At 31.9% G+C, this 21101-nt stretch overlaps 1 protein-coding gene across 1 annotated transcript in view; it reads right to left on the reverse strand.

The window, feature by feature from the left end:
- Positions 1 to 12647: 12647 nt before the first annotated feature.
- The window catches only part of LOC143074156 (uncharacterized), a 72332-nt gene continuing 63878 nt past the window's right edge, over positions 12648 to 21101 (reverse strand). The window contains exons 4-8 of the mRNA XM_076249705.1: positions 20741 to 20776; positions 16941 to 16985; positions 13937 to 15367; positions 13601 to 13753; positions 12648 to 12811 (exon numbers count right to left, since the gene is read on the reverse strand). Of these exons, the coding sequence (XP_076105820.1) occupies positions 12648 to 12811; positions 13601 to 13753; positions 13937 to 15367; positions 16941 to 16985; positions 20741 to 20776 (1829 nt within the window). The remainder of the gene's footprint in view (positions 12812 to 13600; positions 13754 to 13936; positions 15368 to 16940; positions 16986 to 20740; positions 20777 to 21101) is intronic.

Consider the following 21101-nt stretch of genomic DNA (forward strand, 5'->3'; position numbering starts at 1 on the left):
GTAGTTGTCGTTTCCTCTTTTTTTTTTAACTGTAATTGTTTTCCTCTTGATTCAACTGTTATTTTCGTTTCCTGTTGTTTTAACTGTAATTGCCGTTTCCTCTTGTTTTAACTGTAATTGCCGTTTCTTCTTATTATGTGTCTACTGACCGTCGTCTCCTGTTCCATGTTAAATGTTTTGTATTCTCTTTTTCATGTGAAATTGCCGTTTAACACATTTCTGGTCAAATGTGTAAATACCGCCCCATTTTGTTTGATGTGTTATGGCCGTTTTCCTTTGTTTTATGTTAAATGGCATTTTTGTTAGTGTTTAATGTGTAATTACCGTTTCTTCTTGTTTTATGTGCAATTGCTATTTCCGCCTGTTTTATTTACATTGGCCGTTCTCTCTTGTTTTAAGCGTAATGGCCGTTTCCTACTGTTTTAATTGTAGTTTTCGTTTCTTCTTGTTTGAACTGTAATTGCCGTTTCCTCTAGTTTTAACTGTAATTGTCATTTCCTCTTGTTTTAACTGTAGTTGCCGTTTCCTCTTGTGTTAATTGTAATCGCCGTTTCCTTTTGTTTTAACTGTAATTGCCGTTTCCTCTTGTTTTAACTGTAATTGTCGTCTCATATTGTTTTAATTGTAATTGTCGTTTTCTCTTGTTTTAACTGTAATTGTCGTTTCCTCTTGTTTTAACTGTAATTGTCGTTTCCTCTTGTTTTAACTGTAATTGTCGTTTCCTCTTGTTTTAACTTTAAGTGTCGTTTCCTCTTGTTTTAACTGTAAGTGTCGTTTCCTCTTGTTTTAACTGTAAGTGTCGTTTCCTCTTGTTTTAACTGTAATTGTCGTTTCCTCTTGTTTTAACTGTAATTGTCGTTTCCCCTTCTTTTAACAGTAATTGTCGTTTCCTCTTGTTTTCACTGTAATTGTCGTTTCCTCTTGTTTAAACTGTAGTTGTCGTTTCCTCTTGTTTTAACTGTAATTGTCGTTTCCTCTTGTTTTAACTGTAAGTGTCGTTTCCTCTTGTTTTAACTGTAATTGCCGTTTCCTCTTGTTTTAAATGTAATTGTCGTTTCTTCTTGTTTTAACTGTAATTGTCGTTTCATATTGTTTTAATTGTAATTGTCGTTTTCTCTTGTTTTAACTGTAATTGTCGTTTCCTCTTGTTTTATCTGTAATTGTCGTTTTCTCTTGTTTTAACTGTAATTGTCGTTTCCTATATTGTTTTAATTGTAATTACCGTTTCCTCTTGTTTTAACTGTAATTGCCGTTTCCTCTTGTTTTAACTGTAATTGTCGTTTCTTCTTGTTTTAACTGTAATTGTCGTTTTCTCTTGTTTTAACTGTAGTTGCTGTTTCCTCTTGTGTTAATTGTAATCGCCGTTTCCTCTTGTTTTAACTGTAATTATCGTTTCCCCTTGTTCTAACTGTAATTATCGTTTCCTCTTGTTTTAACTGTAATTGCTGTTTCCGCTTGCTTTAACTGTAGTTGCCGTTTCCCATTGTTTTAACGGTAGTTGCTGTTCCCTCTTGTTTTAATTGTAATTGCCGTTTCAGCTTGTTTTACTGTAGTTGTCGTTTCCTCTTGTTTTAATTGTACATGCCGTTTCAACTTGTTTTAACTGTAGTTATCGTTTCCTCTTGTTTTAACTGTAATTGTCGTTTCTTCTTGTTTTAACTGAAATTGCCATTTCCTCTTGTTTAAACTGTAGTTGTCGTTTCCTATTGTTTTAACTGTAATTGTCGTTTCCTATATTGTTTTAATTGTAATGACCGTTTCCTCTTGTTTTAACTGTAATTGCCGTTTCCTCTTGTTTTAACTGTAATTGTCGTTTCTTCTTGTTTTAAATGTAATTGCCATTTCCTCTTGTTTAAACTGTAGTTGTCGTTTCCTATTGTTTTAACTGTAATTGTCGTTTCCTTTTGTTTTAATTGTAATTGCCATTTCCGCTTGTTTTAACAGTAGTTGCCGTTTCCTCTTTTTTTAACTGTAATTGTTTTCCTCTTGATTTAACTGTAGTTGTCGTTTCTTCTTTTTTTTAACTGTAATTGTTTTCCTCTTGATTTAAATGTAGTTGTCGTTTCCTCTTTTTTTTAACTGTAATTGTCGTTTCCTCTTGTTTTAACTGTAGTTGCCGTTTCCTCTTGTTTTAACAGTAGTTGCCGTTTCCTCTTGTTTTAACTGTAATTATCGTTTCCTTTTGTTTTAACTGTAATTGCTGTTTCCTCTTCTTTTAACTGTAATTGCCGTTTCTTCTTGTTTTAACTGTTATTTTCGTTTCCTCTTGTTTTAACTGTAATTGCCGTTTTCTCTTGTTTTAACTGTAGTTGCCGTTTCTTCTTGTTGTGTGTCTACTGACCGTTGTCTCCTGTTCCATGTTAAATGTTTTGTATTCTCTTTTCATGTGAAATTGCCGTATAACACATTTCTGGTCAAATGTGTAAACACCGCCCTATTTTTTTTATGTGTTATGGCCGTTTTCTTTTGTTTTATGTTAAATGGCATTTTTGTTAGTGTTTAATGTGTAATGACCGTTTCTTCTTGTTGTATGTGCAATTGCTATTTCCGCCTGTTTTATTTACATTGGCTGTTCTCTCTTGTTTTAAGCGTAATGGCCGTTTACTAGTGTTTTAACTGAAGTTTTCGTTTCTTCTTGTTTGAACTGTAATTGCCGTTTCCTCTAGTTTTAACTGTAATTGTCATTTCCTCTCGTTTTAACTGTAGTTGCCGTTTCCTCTTGATTTAATTGTAATCGCCGTTTCCTTTTGTTTTAACTGTAATTGCCGTTTCCTCTTGTTTTAACTGTAATTGTTGTTTCATCTTGTTTTAATTGTAATTGTCGTTTCCTCTTGTTTTAACTGTAATTGTCGTTTCCTCTTGTTTTAACTGTAATTGTCGTTTCCTCTTGTTTTAACTGTAATTGTCGTTTCCTATAATTGTTTTAATTGTAATTACCGTTTCCTCTTGTTTTAACTGTAATTGCCGTTTCCTCTTGTTTTAACTGTAATTGTTTTCCTCTTGATTTAACTGTAGTTGTCGTTTCCTCTTTTTTTTTAAACTGTAATTGTTTTCCTCTTGATTCAACTGTTATTTTCGTTTCCTGTTGTTTTAACTGTAATTGCCGTTTCCTCTTGTTTTAACTGTAATTGCCGTTTCTTCTTGTTATGTGTCTACTGACCGTCGTCTCCTGTTCCATGTTAAATGTTTTGTATTCTCTTTTTCATGTGAAATTGCCGTTTAACACATTTCTGGTAAAATGTGTAAATACCGCCCCATTTTGTTTGATGTGTTATGGCCGTTTTCCTTTGTTTTATGTTAAATGGCATTTTTGTTAGTGTTTAATGTGTAATTACCGTTTCTTCTTGTTTTATGTGCAATTGCTATTTCCGCCTGTTTTATTTACATTGGCCGTTCTCTCTTGTTTTAAGCGTAATGGCCGTTTCCTAGTGTTTTAACTGTAGTTTTCGTTTCTTCTTGTTTGAACTGTAATTGCCGTTTCCTCTAGTTTTAACTGTAATTGTCATTTCCTCTTGTTTTAACTGTAGTTGCCGTTTCCTCTTGTGTTAATTGTAATCGCCGTTTCCTTTTGTTTTAACTGTAATTGCCGTTTCCTCTTGTTTTAACTGTAATTGTCGTCTCATATTGTTTTAATTGTAATTGTCGTTTTCTCTTGTTTTAACTGTAATTGTCGTTTCCTCTTGTTTTAACTGTAATTGTCGTTTCCTCTTGTTTTAACTGTAATTGTCGTTTCCTCTTGTTTTAACTTTAAGTGTCGTTTCCTCTTGTTTTAACTGTAAGTGTCGTTTCCTCTTGTTTTAACTGTAATTGTCGTTTCCTCTTGTTTTAACTGTAATTGTCGTTTCCCCTTCTTTTAACAGTAATTGTCGTTTCCTCTTGTTTTCACTGTAATTGTCGTTTCCTCTTGTTTAAACTGTAGTTGTCGTTTCCTCTTGTTTTAACTGTAATTGTCGTTTCCTCTTGTTTTAACTGTAAGTGTCGTTTCCTCTTGTTTTAACTGTAATTGCCGTTTCCTCTTGTTTTAAATGTAATTGTCGTTTCTTCTTGTTTTAACTGTAATTGTCGTTTCATATTGTTTTAATTGTAATTGTCGTTTTGTAACTGCCGTTTCCTCTTGTTTTAACTGTAATTGTTTTCCTCTTGATTGAACTGTAGTTGTCGTTTCCTCTTTTTTTTAACTGTAATTGTTTTCCTCTTGATTTAACTGTTATTTTCGTTTCTTCTTGTTTGAACTGTAATTGCCGTTTCCTCTAGTTTTAACTGTAATTGTCATTTCCTCTTGTTTTAACTGTAGTTGCCGTTTCCTCTTGTGTTAATTGTATTCGCCGTTTCCTTTTGTTTTAACTGTAATTGCCGTTTCCTCTTGTTTTAACTGTAATTGTCGTTTCATATTGTTTTAATTGTAATTGTCGTTTTCTCTTGTTTTAACTGTAATTGTCGTTTCTTCTTGTTTTAACTGTAATTGTCGTTTCCTCTTGTTTTAACTGTAATTGTCGTTTCTTCTTGTTTTAACTGTAATTGTCGTTTCCTCTTGTTTTAACTGTAATTGTCGTTTCCTCTTGTTTTAACTGTAATTGTCGTTTCCTCTTGTTTTAACTGTAATTGTCGTTTCCTCTTGTTCTAATTGTAAGTGTCGTTTCCTCTTGTTTTAAATGTAAGTGTCGTTTCCTCTTGTTTTAACTGTAATTGTCGTTTCCTCTTGTTTTAACTGTAATTGTCGTTTCCTCTTGTTTTAACTCTAATTGTCCTTTCCTCTTGTTTTAACTGTAGTTGCCGTTTCCTCTTGTTTTAACTGTAATTGTCGTTTCCTATATTGTTTTAATTGTGATTACCGTTTCCTCTTGTTTTAACTGTAATTGCCGTTTCCTCTTGTTTTAACTGTAATTGTCGTTTTCTCTTGTTTTAACTGTAATTGTCGTTTCCTCTTGTTTAAACTGTAGTTGTCGTTTCCTCTTGTTTTAACTGTAATTGTCGTTTCCTCTTGTTCTAACTGTAAGTCTCGTTTCCTCTTGTTTTAACTGTAATTACTGTTTCCTCTTGTTTTAACTGTAATTGTCGTTTCTTCTTGTTTTAACTGTAATTGTCGTTTCATATTGTTTTAATTGTAATTGTCGTTTTCTCTTGTTTTAACTGTAATTGTCGTTTCCTCTTGTTTTAACTGTAATTGTCGTTTCCTCTTGTTTTAACTGTAATTGCCGTTTCCTCTTGTTTTAACTGTAATTGTTTTCCTCTTGATTTAACTGTAGTTGTCGTTTCCTCTTTTTTTTAACTGTAATTGTTTTCCTCTTGTTTGAACTGTAATTGTCGTTTCCTCTAGTTTTAACTGTAAATGTCATTTCCTGTTGTTTTAACTGTAGTTGCCGTTTCCTCTTGTGTTAATTGTAATCGCCGTTTCCTTTTGTTTTAAGTGTAATTGCCGTTTCCTCTTGTTTTAACTGTAATTGTCGTTTCCTCTTGTTTTAACTGTAATTGTCGTTTCTTCTTGTTTTAACTGTTAGTGTCGTTTCCTCTTGTTTTAACTGTTAGTGTCGTTTCCTCTGTTTTTAACTGTAATTGTCGTTTCCTCTTGTTTTAACTGTAATTATCGTTTCCTCTTGTTTTAACTGTAATTGTCCTTTCATTTTGTTTTAACTGTATTGCCGTTTCCTCTTGTTTTAACTGTTATTGTCGTTTCCTCTTGTTTTAATTTAACAGTAAGTGTCGTTTCCTCTTGTTTTAACTGTAATTGCCGTTTCTTCTTGTTTTAACTGTAGTTGCCGTTTCCTCTTTTTTTTAACTGTAATTATTTTCCTCTTGATTTAACTGTAGTTGTCGTGTCCTCGTGTTTTAACTGTAATTGTCGTTTCCTCTTATTTTAACTGTAGTTGCCGTTTCCTCTTGTTTTAACAGTAGTTGCCGTTTCCTCTTGTTTTAACTGTAATTATCGTTTCCTCTTGTTTTAACTGTAATTGCCGTTTCCTCTTGTTTTAACTGTAATTGCCGTTTCCTCTTGTTTTAACTGTAATTGCCGTTTCTTCTTGTTGTGTGTCTACTGACCGTTGTGTCCTGTTCCATGTTAAATGTTTTGTATTCTCTTTTTCATGTGAAATTGCCGTTTAACACATTTCTGGTAGAATGTGTAAATACCGCCCCATTTTGTTATATGTGTTATTGCCGTTTTCTTTTGTTTTATGTTTAATGGCATTTTTGTTAGTGTTTAATGTGTAATGACCGTTTCTTCTTGTTTTATGTGCAATTGCTATTTCCGCCTGTTTTATTTACATTGGCCGTTCTCTCTTGTTTTAAGTGTAATTGCCGTTTCCTAGTGTTTTAACTGTAGTTTTCGTTTCTTCTTGTTTGAACTGTAATTGCCGTTTCCTCTAGTTTTAACTGTAATTGTCATTTCCTCTTGTTTTAACTGTAGTTGCCGTTTCCTCTTGTGTTAATTGTAATCGCCGTTTCCTTTTGTTTTAACTGTAATTGCCGTTTCCTCTTGTTTTAATTGTAATTGTCGTTTCCTCTTGTTTTAACTGTAATTGTCGTTTCCTCTTGTTTTAACTGTAATTGTCGTTTCCTCTTGTTTTAACTGTAATTGTCCTTTCATCTTGTTTTAACTGTTGTTGCCGTTTCCTCTTGTTTTAACTGTAATTGTCGTTTCCTATATTGTTTTAATTGTAATTACCGTTTCCTCTTGTTTTAACTATAATTGCCGTTTCCTCTTATTTAACTGTAATTAACGTTTCCTCTTGTTTTAACTGTAATTATCGTTTCCTCTTGTTTTATGTGCAATTGCTATTTCCGCCTGTTTTGTTTACATTGGCCGTTCTCTCTTGTTTTAAGCGTAATGGCCGTTTCCTAGTGTTTTAACTGTAGTTTTCGTTTCTTCTTGTTTTAACTGTAATTGTCCTTTTATCTTGTTTTAACTGTAGTTGCCGTTTCCTCTTGTTTTAACTGTAATTGTCGTTTCCTATATTGTTTTAATTGTAATTACCGTTTCCTCTTGTTTTAACTGTTATTGCCGTTTCCTCTTGTTTTAACTGTAATTGTCGTTTCCTCTTGTTTTAACTGTAATTGTCGTTTCTTCTTGTTTTAACTGTAATTGTCGTTTCCTCTTGTTTTACCTGTAAGTGTCGTTTCCTCTTGTTTTAACTGTAATTGCCGTTTCTTCTTGTTTTAACTGTAAGTGTCGTTTCCTCTTATTTTAACTGTAAGTGTCGTTTCCTCTTGTTTTAACTGTAATTGCCGTTTCCTCTTGTTTTAACTGTAATTGTCGTTTCTTCTTGTTTTTACTCTAAGTGTCGTTTCCTCTTGTTTTAACTGTAATTGTCGTTTCCTCTTGTTTTAACTGTAATTGCCGTTTCCTCTTGTTTTAACTGTGATAGTCGTTTCCTCTTGTTTTAACTGTAAGTGTCGTTTCCTCTTGCTTTAACTGTGATTATTTGTTTTTATTTTAAATACATTGACATTGAGAATTTTGTGAAATATTATACAGATATATGGTAAGTATTGATATGATCACCCATTCGTTTTGATTTATATAAAAAGAAATTGAGAATGTGTCCCAATGGACACAGATGATGTCCCCGCTTGCATACAATATTACAATGAGACTTTCCTCGAGAACTATAAAAGTGACGCTTGCCAAATTTGTACTTTATTTGAGTTTTTCCGTCATAAGTAATAAGGTTTCATAATGTTTGGATGAGAAAAATTCAACTTACAGAACTGAAAATACTGTTTTTGCAATTTTTCCATTGATAAACGATCTCAACTCGATAATGGTTGAAGTAACGCCACAAATATGCAACTTGATAGTTGTCTGGTTGTAATTAGCATTGTGTATAAGTTTCATAACATTTAGTTGAGTTAACTAAAGTTAGAAAACGGAATGAAAAATTTTGCGTTTTTTTCCATTTATAAAGGGGCATACCTCCAGAATGATAAGAGTGACGACATCAAAATTCAAACTTGATCTGTATTTTGTGATAATAAGCATTGTGTGTAAATTTCATACATTATTTGAGGCAAACTAACATTTTGTAAGTAAAAGAACGGAATCTAAATATTTTGTATTTTTTTTTTTCATTTATAAAGGGGCAACACTCTAGAACAGTTATAACAAGCACTGCATATATGTTTCATAAAATTAAATACAGGCAAACTCAGGTTACAGAACGGAAACCAATTTTGGGAAGTACGGATGGACGGAACACTTAATGCCCCCTCCATTAGGGCATAAACAAAATTCAGTCATAAGTAGTTAAGTTTATTGGAAAGTATAAGTTAATATGACAAACTACAATAGTATATAATATCTACAGTATAAACTACGTACTTGTTCCACTTCAAAAAGTAAGAAATTGTTTGGTTTATTGAGGCTGTCAGTGGCGGATGCAGGAATTTTCGAAAGGGGGGGTGCTAGCCCAGGGCAAAGGGGGGGTGCAAAACATATGTCCCGATTCAAATGCATTGATCGGCCAAAATAAAGGGGGGGTGCGCACCCCCAGAACCCCCCCTCTGGATCCGCCACTGGCTGTAGTATGAAACATGTGAAAGTTCAATCTTCTATTAAGAATATAAACACATTATCATGCTCTACTGTTTTTAAAGACTCCTTAAAAGACAATATACTATTAATTTGTTTTGCTTTGATAATTTCTTAGAATGTGTCAAAATAAATAAACAATTCAGTTATTTTCAGCTACGTGTCTACTAGTATTGAAATCTCATTTAAATCATTATTCAGAAATATGACCAAATGGAATAAATTATTTTGGTAAATATATAGATCTAAAATACATGTACTATACATAAAAAAAGAAGATGTGGTATGATTGCCAATGAGCCAACTCTCCACAAGATATCAAAATGACACAGACATTAACAACTATAGGTCATTGTACGGCCTTGAACAATGAGCAAAGCCCATACACATATACTCTATTTATAAGATGTAAGTGCCTTTTGTTTCTTTTGAGGTAAAAATATACAAAACTTCAAAATCTTTACTTTTTCACCTTTAGATAAAGTAAATCTTTAAAACGCTCATAAAAATATTATAAAGAAAAAATAAATAAACACTATGCAATAAATATATACATGTATATACATCTATTGGTCTAAAATACATCAACATTATCAAAGCCTTTCATCAATACTTGATACAGATAACAATTAGCAAAAATATATAACTGGCTTTTATAATACATAAACATGATTTATTATTCTAAATTTACAGATTATATTCAAATATTCTGATTTATTCATTTGGCATTTTTAAATTTTTGAAAAAAATTATAGTAAATTAACAAAATTGTACGAACTTCAAGGAAAACTCAAAACCTAAAATTCTTAAAAAATATTTATCAGAACATTATCTTTATTTCCTTTTTTTCATTCTTTTATGTTGTTTATTTATTTAAATTTCTACAACATTTCCATTCTCAAATAATAAAATTTAGAATATCTGTATGTATGTTAAAATATTTTCTATATTTGCATCATACATATTTTTTCGGTCCTTCTTTTGAACATTCTACTTCGTTATATTTCTTTTTAAATGCATAATATTTACCTATAGAAATGTGTAAGTATACATAATATATACCTATAGAAATGTGTAATTATAATTATTAAGTATACATAATATTTACCTATAGACATGTGTAAGTATACATAATATATACCTATAGAAATGTGTAAGTATACATAATATTTACCTATAGACATGTGTAAGTATACATAATATATACCTATAGAAATGTGTAAGTATACATAATATTTACCTATAGACATGTGTAAGTATACATAATATATACCTATAGAAATGTGTAAGTATACATAATATATACCTATAGACATGTGTAAGTATACATAATATATACCTATAGAAATGTGTAAGTATACATAATATATACCTATAGAAATGTGTAAGTATACATAATATATACCTATAGACATGTGTAAGTATATTAAGTAGCTACAACTGATATCAATGAACTTACTAAAACTATCCTAACAGATATACATATACATGTTGTATTACTAACAATAACAAGATATACCTCTACTACAAATCATTATGAAAATTCAAATTCAGTGGTACATGTATCTGTTTTAAGACCTTTATGGGTAGTTTAACATGAAACATTTAAATACTTGACCTTTGATATAACATGAATATAAAAAAGGGGAATTTACCATTATTACATAACAAAGGACTACATAATGACAGTTGGAACTTAGCTTTAAAATTAAACTACATTGTTATCATGAAAATAAAATATAAGTCAGATAGAACTACCTTTTCTCTAATGTTGACCTTTACAGTTATTGTAACCTTCTTCAAACTATGTATCATCTTCAGGTTAAAAATGATACCATTACTTATAGTCATGGAGGAATGATTTGATTGATAAGTGTTTAACACCACTGTCAGCACTTTTGCTACCATTACTTATAGTCATGGAGTAATGATTTGATTTGATTGGTTGGTGTTTAACGCCACTTTCAGCACTATTAATACTAGTACTTATAGTCACTTATAGTCAGGGAGGTATGATTTAATTTGATTGGTTGGGGTTTAACACCACGGTCAGCCCTATTGATACAAGAACTTATAATAGACATGGAGGTATGTTTTGATTGATTAGTGTTTAACGCCACTGTCAGCACTTTTGTTACCATTACTTATAGTCATGGAGTAATGATTTGATTTGATTGGTTGGTGTTTAACACCACTTTCAGCACTATTAATACTAGTACATATAGTCACTTATAGTCAGGGAGGTATGATTTGATATGATTGGTAGGTGTTTAACGCCACTTTCAGTACTATTAATACTAGAACTTATAGTCACTTATAGTCAGGGAGGTATGATTTGATTTGATTGATTGGTGTTCAACACCACTTTCAGCACTATTGATACTAGTACTTATAGTCATGGAGGTGTTTTGATTGATTAGTGTTTAACACCACTTTCAGCACTATTGATACCAGTTCTTATAGTCATGGAGATATGATTTAATTGATTGGTGTTTAACACCACTTTCAGCACTATTCATCCCAGTACTTATAGTCATGGAGATATGATTTGATTGATTGGTGTTTAACACCACTTTCAGCACTATTGATCCCAGTACTTATAGTCATGGAGGTATGATTTGCTTGATTGATTAGTGTTTAACACCACTGTCATCACTATTGATACTTGTACTTATTATCATGGAGATATGATTTGAATGATTTGAGTTTAACGCCACCTTCAGCACTTTTGTTACCATTACTTATAGTCATGGAGATATGATTTGATTTATTTGTGTTTAACGCCACTTTCAGCACTATTGATCCCAGTTCTTATAGTCATGAAGTTATGATTTAATTGATTTGTGTTTAACGCCACATTATGCACTATTGATCCCAGAACTTATAGTCATGGAGATTAATCTGATTGATTTGTGTTTAACGCCACTTTTAGCACTATTGATAGTAGTACTTATAGTCATGGAGATATAATTTGAATGTTTGAGTTTAACGCCACCTTCAGCCCTGTTGATACTTGTACTTATAGTCATGGAGAAGTGATTTGATTGATTGGTGTTTAATGCCACCTTCAGCACTCTTCATCCCAGTACTTAAAGTCATGGAGATATGATTTAATTGATTGGTGTTTAACACCACTTTCAGCACTGTTGATACCAGTACTTATAGACATGAAGATATGATTTAATTGATTGGTGTTGTCAGTACTATTGATACCAGTACTTATAGACTAGTCATGGAGATATGATTTAATTGATTGGTGTTTAACGCTACTTTCAGTACTATTGATACCAGTACTTATAATCATGGAGATATGATCTGATTTGATTGGTGTTTAACGCCATTCTCAGCACTATTGATACTAGTACTTATAGTCATGGAGATATGATCTGATATGATTGATTGGTGTTTAACGCCACTTTCAGCACTATTGATCCCAGTACTTATAGTCATGGAGATAAGATTTGATTTGATTGATACTAGTATTTAATAATTTTCAATTCACTAGGTTTTATTGAATAACAAGTCAATTTGAAATTTGCATTTGGGTTTAAAATTTTTACAATTTTACAATATCATAGAACTATTTTTTCCAAGAGCAATGAAGAGATTATAATGTATACATTCACAAATACATTGTTTTTCATTTTCAAATTTATCCAACATAACCTTTGTTATTATCTATATAATTTTTTTTTTTGCATATATCCATCCATCTCTGTTTTTAGAGGGTGTTTACCTATTTTGCATACTGCTAGTCAATCTTTAAATGCTTTCGATTCCAAATAATTTGTTTATTTTTTTATTGAAAACAGTATTTTCACAAAAATCTTTCCAATTATTCAGAAAAACAAGATATGTATATATGCATAAAAAGAGATTTATTAATATAGACATCAACCTAACAATAGAATTAAGAAAAACAAAAACGAAACAAAACAGCTAACGGTTAATGGAAGTACAATGTATTGACTAGTGCCAATACTTCAAACTATAAACTATTTTCAGCTATACATGCTATATGAGGGATTTTAATAAATGAAATTAAATGTATGAAAATGTCCAAATTCTAACAATAAAAACAAAACATCCTTTGCCACTTTCACTGGAATTGATCATTTTGACATCAAAGTTGATTTAATCCTTTTCCCTTTAACAATGATTCTATTTCTATATGTCCTTGCTCCTGTGCTACATTGAGTGGATTTTTACCTCTAAAGTCACACTTATTGACATCAGCTGAATGTTGTAACAGTTCTATAACAACATTAACATGTCCATTATAACTTGCTATAGACAGAGGTGATACATCATTATTGTCACACTTATTGACATCAGCTGAATGTAGTAACAGTTCTTTAACAACATCAACATGTCCATTCTCACTTGCCATATACAGAGGTGATGTATCATAATTGTTACACTTATTGACATCAGCTGAATGTTGTAACAGTTCTTTAACAACATTAACATGTCCATTCTGACTTGCTTTATACAGAGGTGATGTATCATAATTGTTACACTTATTGACATCAGCTGAATGTTGGAACAGTTCTTTAACAACATCAACATGTCCATTCCCACTTGCTATAGACAGAGGTGATACACCATTATTCTTACATTTATTGACATCAGCTGAATGTTGTAACAGTTCTTTAACAACATCAACATGTCCTTCCTGACTTGCTATAGACAGAGGTGATGTATCATAATTGGCACACTTATTGACATCAGCTGAATGTTGTAACAGTTCTTTAACAACATCAACATGTCCATTCTGACTTGCTATATACAGAGGTGATACATCATTATTGTCACACTTATTGACATCAGCTGAATGTAGTAACAGTTCTTTAACAACATCAACATGTCCTTCCTCACTTGCCATATACAGAGGTGATGTATCATAATTGTTACACTTATTGACATCAGCTGAATGTTGTAACAGTTCTTTAACAACATCAACATGTCCTTCCTGACTTGCTATAGACAGAGGTGATACATCATTATTGTCACACTTATTGACATCAGCTGAATATTGTAACAGTTCTTTAACAACATCAACATGTCCATTATTACTTGCCCAATAAAGTGAGGAACATCCATCATCATCACAAAAATCAATATCAACATCCTCACACTGAAGAAGTACACATACAACCTCTATCATGTTGTTGTAACAAGCAATCTGTAATGGTGGGGTGCCATCATTCCTACATTTATTAACATCAGCTGAATGTTGTAACAGTTCTTTAACAACATCAACATGTCCATTCTGACTTGCTATATACAGAGGTGATGTATCATAATTGGCACACTTATTGACATCAGCTGAATGTTGGAACAGTTCTTTAACAACATCAACATGTCCATTCCCACTTGCTATAGACAGAGGTGATACACCATTATTGTTACATTTATTGACATCAGCTGAATGTAGTAACAGTTCTTTAACAACATCAACATGTCCATTCTCACTTGCGCATAACAAAGGAAACCAACCATCCACTCTACAATAATTAATGTCACTATTCCTACTTATCAACCATTTAACGAGGTCAACTGTACCCATATAACAACTTCCACCTAGTGCTATATCTTTCATGTGAATATCTTTGGTACAAACAAGGTCTTGTTGCATTGGTAGATCAAGTTGGTTTAAACGTGTTATGAAATTTTCAGTAAATGTTGTAGAATCCATGTTTCTGTTATGACATACACTGTATACATAACCATTCTCCCAGTCTTTCAGTAACCTGTCTATATATCTATTTATATATTTATCAGGTATTCTTATTACAAACTCTATTTCTGTGCCCATGTTATCTGTTATCTTCCAAAGAAATCTCTCCTCAATGAAATCAGTATTAGCATGATCAATGAAAATCTGTAACATCTTCTCCCCAAAGTACTTAGCCAGGAAATCAAACAATTTATCGTGGATTATTTTGTATGTACTATCCTCCTTGACCACATAGGTACCTTCGAGTATTTCCAGGGATTTCTTTAAACGTTTGATGGATGTTCCTTTATTCAGTTCACATTCTTCTAGTAAATCTTCTATGATTGCTCCTATCTTCTTATCTTTTGGTGACAAGTTTTCTTCTGTTAATGTGTTGTTAAACATGACACAAAGGACTAAGCTACAATACTGCATCTTACCAGTATCACTTTCTCCATACATGTGTACAAGTTGATCTTTGAAAACTTCAAAAGGATTGCTAAAAAAAGAGGTAACGCTTACATTCTTCTGGAGGTTCTGTTTATGATATAAGCTACATAAAAGTGGGAAAAAGTCATATTTTTCTGACAATTCCTTTACTTCATCAGTATTTTCCTTAAAGTACACTTCAGCTAAAGCAAATTTTTCAGCAGCACTAAGTTTGAATTCTTTCGAACTTAAATCAATGTTACACATTTTGAAAATAGAGAGATTCCTAAATAGTTCATCTTTGTAAACCTCCAATCTACATGTAGATATGATTTTACAACATTTGTCTCCAAGAAGAAATATAATGTCATCAAGTCTTTGTTTCCAGTCAGTGTAAATTTGTTGATTAAGAGTATATCTGCCACAGACATCATCAAAGAAAAACAATGTTTTCCGCCCATGTTTAAACCATTTTCCAATATCTTCTGGTTTACTGCATGGAATAACAGTATAGCCATGTTTCGTCATCATGAGGGCAATGTGTTTAGAAAGAAAACTTTTTCCAGTGCCAGAATTTCCAACCAGAGTTACTGAACTTTGTGCTAAAACTTTTTGCATTACATGTTTCTCTGCTTCAGTGCTAACAAACTGTTGGTCATCCTTTTTCCACTGTTCCAAGCGTCTTTCGAACTGCTCTGTAAAATATGAAATTCAATAAATTAACTATATATATTTAAGTTCAAATTTCAAGGTGTAATAACACAAAAAATAAAGTATGTGACATCAAGTTTCATCATGTTCATGTATATTGTGTGTTTTGAAGCACCATATTTTGTTTTATTCAGTGTTCTAATAAAATATTTTTAAAACTTAAGATGATGTTTTTTTTTCTTCTATTCAAGGAAATGTGGTTTGAAATTAATTTAAAGTTAAATGGTAAAATTTCTTTACTAAAATCATACTGTTAAATGCCAGCTAAACAATGACTAATAGGGGAATATCAGTGGTGGTATTACCGGTAACCCTTAAGAAAAATACTCTATCGTGACAAATATTTTTTTATCTATCATTGTTGTGACATTTTTCATGTTTTGTAGTAACTTCTGTGTGTTCACACTACATGGACATTAATAAGAGCTTTGTTTATTATTCCAAAGCACTTATTTTCTGTGCGTTTTCATGTCAGTGTCGCAGATCTCTTAAATGACCCGAAAAATGAACTGTGACATATAATTTGAATTCTACCTTTTAGTCAAAATATAAGTAGTATAAAAGAAGTTGATACATTAATACAAACTAGAAAACTTACACCGCATTTTTTGTTGTCGTAGAAACAAATAATAAATAAAGATGCCAAAAAAAGCGAATCATTTTCCTTTTGTTTAATTTCATGGCGGCCAACAGATAGTTTGAAAATGGAATGAAAACAAAACATTTTTTGACACCAAATATCAATTCATGACATTGTTTGCTACCTTATTCATGTTTATATATTATTATTTTTTTTTTTTAAATTATTTGATAATAGATCAGCAGTTTAACTCCTCTTTCAGCCCTTTTGGCTATTTCGTGGTAGTCAGGTTTTATTAGTGTGCTCAGAGAGAAAGTTTTACCTTCGACAGGAACACTGACAATCCAAGTCAATTTAGAGTCCAGCACACCTGCCACAATTAAGGTTCAAACTTATACAACCTCAGTGTTGACAGGTTAGTAGTACAGTACTTAAAACTACTTAAACCACTTATCCACTGAGGCCCTTTTTTAATTCCAAGAACTTTATATGTTTACATATTTTGATAGTATTCTTGAAAACTGAGGCCAACAAATGAATTCTTACACCAGAAATTAATGCAGAATTTCAAGTCATACTAAATAAGCAAATTAAAAAACTGAAAATGGCAGCCAACAGATAATTTTGACACCATGAACCAATTTAGAATAGCACAATATACTTGTTTATCAATTAAAAGGTAGCTTGAAAGATGTTCCTCAAAATTTTGTATTTACAATATAAAACTCTCTACATATAACATGTATAATGTACAACAATTGAACACGTTTATATCTACCATTCTTTAAGCAATACTTTTGGAATAACTGCATTTAAAAAAGTTTATAGAAGGACAGACAAAGTAAAAAGTATAAAGCACATGTATCTTCGATACCAGCCTTATCAATCAAAACATATGTATTTTCCAGTTATATGTACTAAAGATGCCTTATTGTAGAATCAAATAACGTTCCAATGTTCTACATCAATAAACTTACCAAGAATGTGTTGAGGAATAACTTCATCGTGATCCATCAGAATATCTAAAAATATAAAACCGACAAATTATGAACATGGAACTCTCAGATTTGAACGTACTGTCTTTTGTGTTTTGTATTGATCTGGTGAGTTAATAGAAATACAAAGATAAGCCCTTTTAACTGATTTTTTTATAGTTTGTTCCTTAGTTGTACTGTTACATCACTGTCCAAGTTAGGGGAGGGTTTGACACCGGCATACATGTTTAACCTCACCACATTATTATGTTCATACCCCAAGTCAGGATATCACTGAATGTCATTTTTTGCTGTGTATCATATTTCATACATAAATCAGGCTGTTAGTTGTCTTGTTAGAATTGTTTCACATTTGTCATTTCAGTGCCTTTAATAGCTTACTTTGAGGTATGGATTTTGCTCATTATTGAAGGCTGTATGCTGACCTATATTTGCTATCTCTTACGTCATTTGGACTCTGGCGGATAGTTTTCTCATTGGCAATCTTACCACATATTCTGTTTTTCCTATTGACAATTACAATGAATTATGTATAAGTTTTTCCTTACACCAAAAATACATGGCCTAATACAAAATATAGAGCCCTGAAATGTCTCACATGCTAAATCGAGCATTACTGAATAATTTTTATATGTAATTATAGACAACCTTAAGTAATGTCTAAGATAACTGCACATGTCAAAAAATATGTTATTGCAATTCATAGTGCCCTGCCGGTTAAAAATTCATTGTACTGGAACAAAATGCTACTTCATCAATAAGTTGTCTTGGTGTAAACTATATAACAAATATCAAGTCAATATCGTCAGGCATGACAAAAAAGAAAAAAATAAATGTTAACACATAGATATGTCTCGCCTATTTGTAATTTTGATAATGCAAATATTGAAATTAACATAGCAATACTTTATCATTTTAGTTGTGCAAATATTCAAAGTCAATGAACCATGATGGAAGGTTCATGGCTAAACAATCTCCATAGAAATGAGATGTGCCAATGCTAATACAACTGCTACGAAATACCATTGCCTTATCATAAGTACTTCCATTTAAACAAACCTAAACACAAACATTAACTTGTAAACTATGTGAATGTTTCAAAATCAATGAACCATCATGAGAGGGTGGGTCTTCATAATCTCCATGGAAACAAATACTTGCAAATGCCAATAAATTTGCATACCAAATATCATTGATGTATCAGTAGCGGTTTATCTAAAACTGATCTAATCACAAACTAATACATGTAAAATAATTAAAAGTTTCAAAGTCAATGGACCATGCATGAGGGGGTGGGGACAAATATTCTCATTAGAATTAAGATGTGCAAATGCTTATACAGTAAAACTGTAAACCAATTAAAATTGGCCTACCACTAATGGTTCCTTTTGAACTGACCTAATCACAAACTAATACATGTAAACTATTCAGTGGTTGTCGTTTATTAGTGTGATACATAACTGTTTTTCATTCATTTTCTTAACATGAATTAGATCGATAGTTCTTGTTTGAATTGTTTTACATTTGTCATTTCAGGGCCTTCTATGGCTGACTATGATATGGGCTTTGCTCATTGTTGAAGGCCGTACGGTGACCTAAAGTTGTTAATTTTCTTGTCATTTGGTCTCATGTGAAGAATTGTCTCATTGGCAATCACACAACATCTTCTTTTTATAAGTAAAAGATTAAAAGTCAATAGACCATATTTGAGGGGGTGCCCCGGCTGAATAAACTCCATGGCAATGAGATATGTATGCCAAAGCTTTAAACAAATGCATACTTAATATAATTGACCTACATGTAACGTTGTACACTCGTGGTTCACTATAAACTAGACCCAATCACAAACTAATACATTATTGACAGCGCCGCCACCGTCACCGGAAACAGCATACATATGTCCCGCTTTTTGACTCTGTTAAGGCGAGACAAAATCAGATTATTAACAATGATTAAAGTGATTTTTTTCCAAGAACCATAATTACTCTGCACAAAACTCACACCTGTCAACATTTCAAAATGCCCATGGGGGTTTTATGTGGAAGATGGCTCTTACATTCCTACAAAACCTTTAAATGGCCATTAAAATTTATTTCAACGTTGTTTTCTTTTGCTTCTTCATATTATTACAAACCTATAGCCATGGCAAAATTGATTGTTTTGTTTTAAATTGTGGACAAAATTGTCTTTCAAAATGTTTATTTGGGAAAATTCATGGGGGGAAGTCTTCCCCAATTAGTGACAGTTGACAGGTATGAAAATCAACAGACCTGAACAAAATTTGAACTTTGTCTGTAACTTGTCATTATAAAACTATATACCAATTATCAAATCAATATCTTTAAGCACAATGAACTAGAGGCTCTCAAGAGCCTGTGTCACTCACCTTGGTCTATGTGCATATTAAACAATGGACACAGATAAATTCATGACAAATTGTGTTTTGGTGATGGTGATGTGTTTGTAGATCTTACTTAAACTTTACTGAACATTCTTGTTGCTACAATTATCTATATCTATAATTAACTTGGCCCAGTAATTACAGTGGAAAAAAATTTCAAAAAATTTACAAAAATTTATGAAAATTGTTAAAAATTTACTATAAAGGGCAATAACTCCATAAGGGGTCATTTGAAAATTTTGGTCATGTTTAACTTAATTGTAGATGTTTCTTTGCTGAACATTATTGAGGTTTACCACTGTTTACAGTTTATCTCTATCTATAATAATATTCAAGATAATAACCAAAAACTGCAAAATTTTATTTAAAATTACTAATTTGTGGGCAGAAACTCAACAACGGGTTACAAGTCTGATTTGCTCTAAATGCTTTGGTTTCAGAGATATAAGCCAAAATCTACATGTCACCCCTATATACTATTTTTAGCCATGGTGGCCATCTTGGTTGGTTGGCCGGGTCATGCAACACATTTTTTTAAACTAGGTACCCAAATGATGATTGTGGCCAAGTTGTGTTAAATTTGGCCCAGTAGTTTCAGAGGAGAAGATTTTTTTAAAAGAATACTAAAATTATTGAAAAATGGTTAAAAATTGACTATAAAGGGCAATAACACCTTAAGGGGTCACATGACAATTTTAGTAATGTCTGACTTTTTTGTAGTTCTTATTTTGCTGAACATTATTGCTGTTTAAAGCTTATCTCTATCCATAACAATATTCAAGATAATAACCAAAAACTGCAAAAATTTCCTTAAAATTACTAATTTGGGGGCAGCAACCCAACAACGGGTTACAAGTCTGATTTGTCTGAAAATTTCAGGGCAGATAGATCTTGACCTAAAAGACAATTTTACCCCATGTCAGATTTGCTCTAAATGCTTTGGTTTCAGAGTTATAAGCCAAAATCTACATTTTACCCCTATGTTCTATTTTTAGCCATGGCGGCCATCTTGGTTGGTTGGCCAGGTCACGCCACACATTTTTTAAACTAGATACCCAAATGATGATTGTGGCCAAGTTTAGTTTAATTTGGCCCAGTAGTTTCAGAGGAGAAGATTTTTGTAAAAGCTAACGACGGAAGATGGACGCAAAGTGATGAGAAAAGCTCACTTGGACCTTCGGGCCAGGTGAGCTAAAAAAGTGTGGACATTTGATTGGACAGACGGACAGACAGACGGAGTGCAAACCTGGAGTCCCCTTCGACAAAAGCTGTAGATTATCACACTTAGGGTAAAACTGCCATAGGACAATTAACATCAATTTGAAAAAATATACATCTTTCAGTCTTGCCCGAAGTTCAGTGAACTATATTATATGGTTACCTTTTTTCTCATGTCTGTCTTTGAGTTTCTTCATTCCTGAAACAGGACAAACTGCCTAGATGTTTCATAGTCTAAATATTTCTATAACTTAAACACAACATTGTACAACATAATTTTGTCATAAAGGTAAAGAAAAAAAATATTTATATCTCCTCATTTTTTTATCAATAATTTTACAAAATTGAAGATTGAACAAATTAAACACAACTGACGAACATGAAGAAAGAATTAATAACTTACTATTAGCAATTAAGGTTGATGGGGTGTCTAAATATTGGCCAATAGATTTTTTAATCTTATCTAAGACTTCTTTGTCAATAAACTTTCAAAATTTAGTATAACAAGAGTGCACACGCTGAAA

The sequence above is a fragment of the Mytilus galloprovincialis genome, chromosome 5, assembly GCF_965363235.1.
Source record: "Mytilus galloprovincialis chromosome 5, xbMytGall1.hap1.1, whole genome shotgun sequence".
In the NCBI taxonomy this organism is placed as follows: domain Eukaryota; kingdom Metazoa; phylum Mollusca; class Bivalvia; order Mytilida; family Mytilidae; genus Mytilus; species Mytilus galloprovincialis.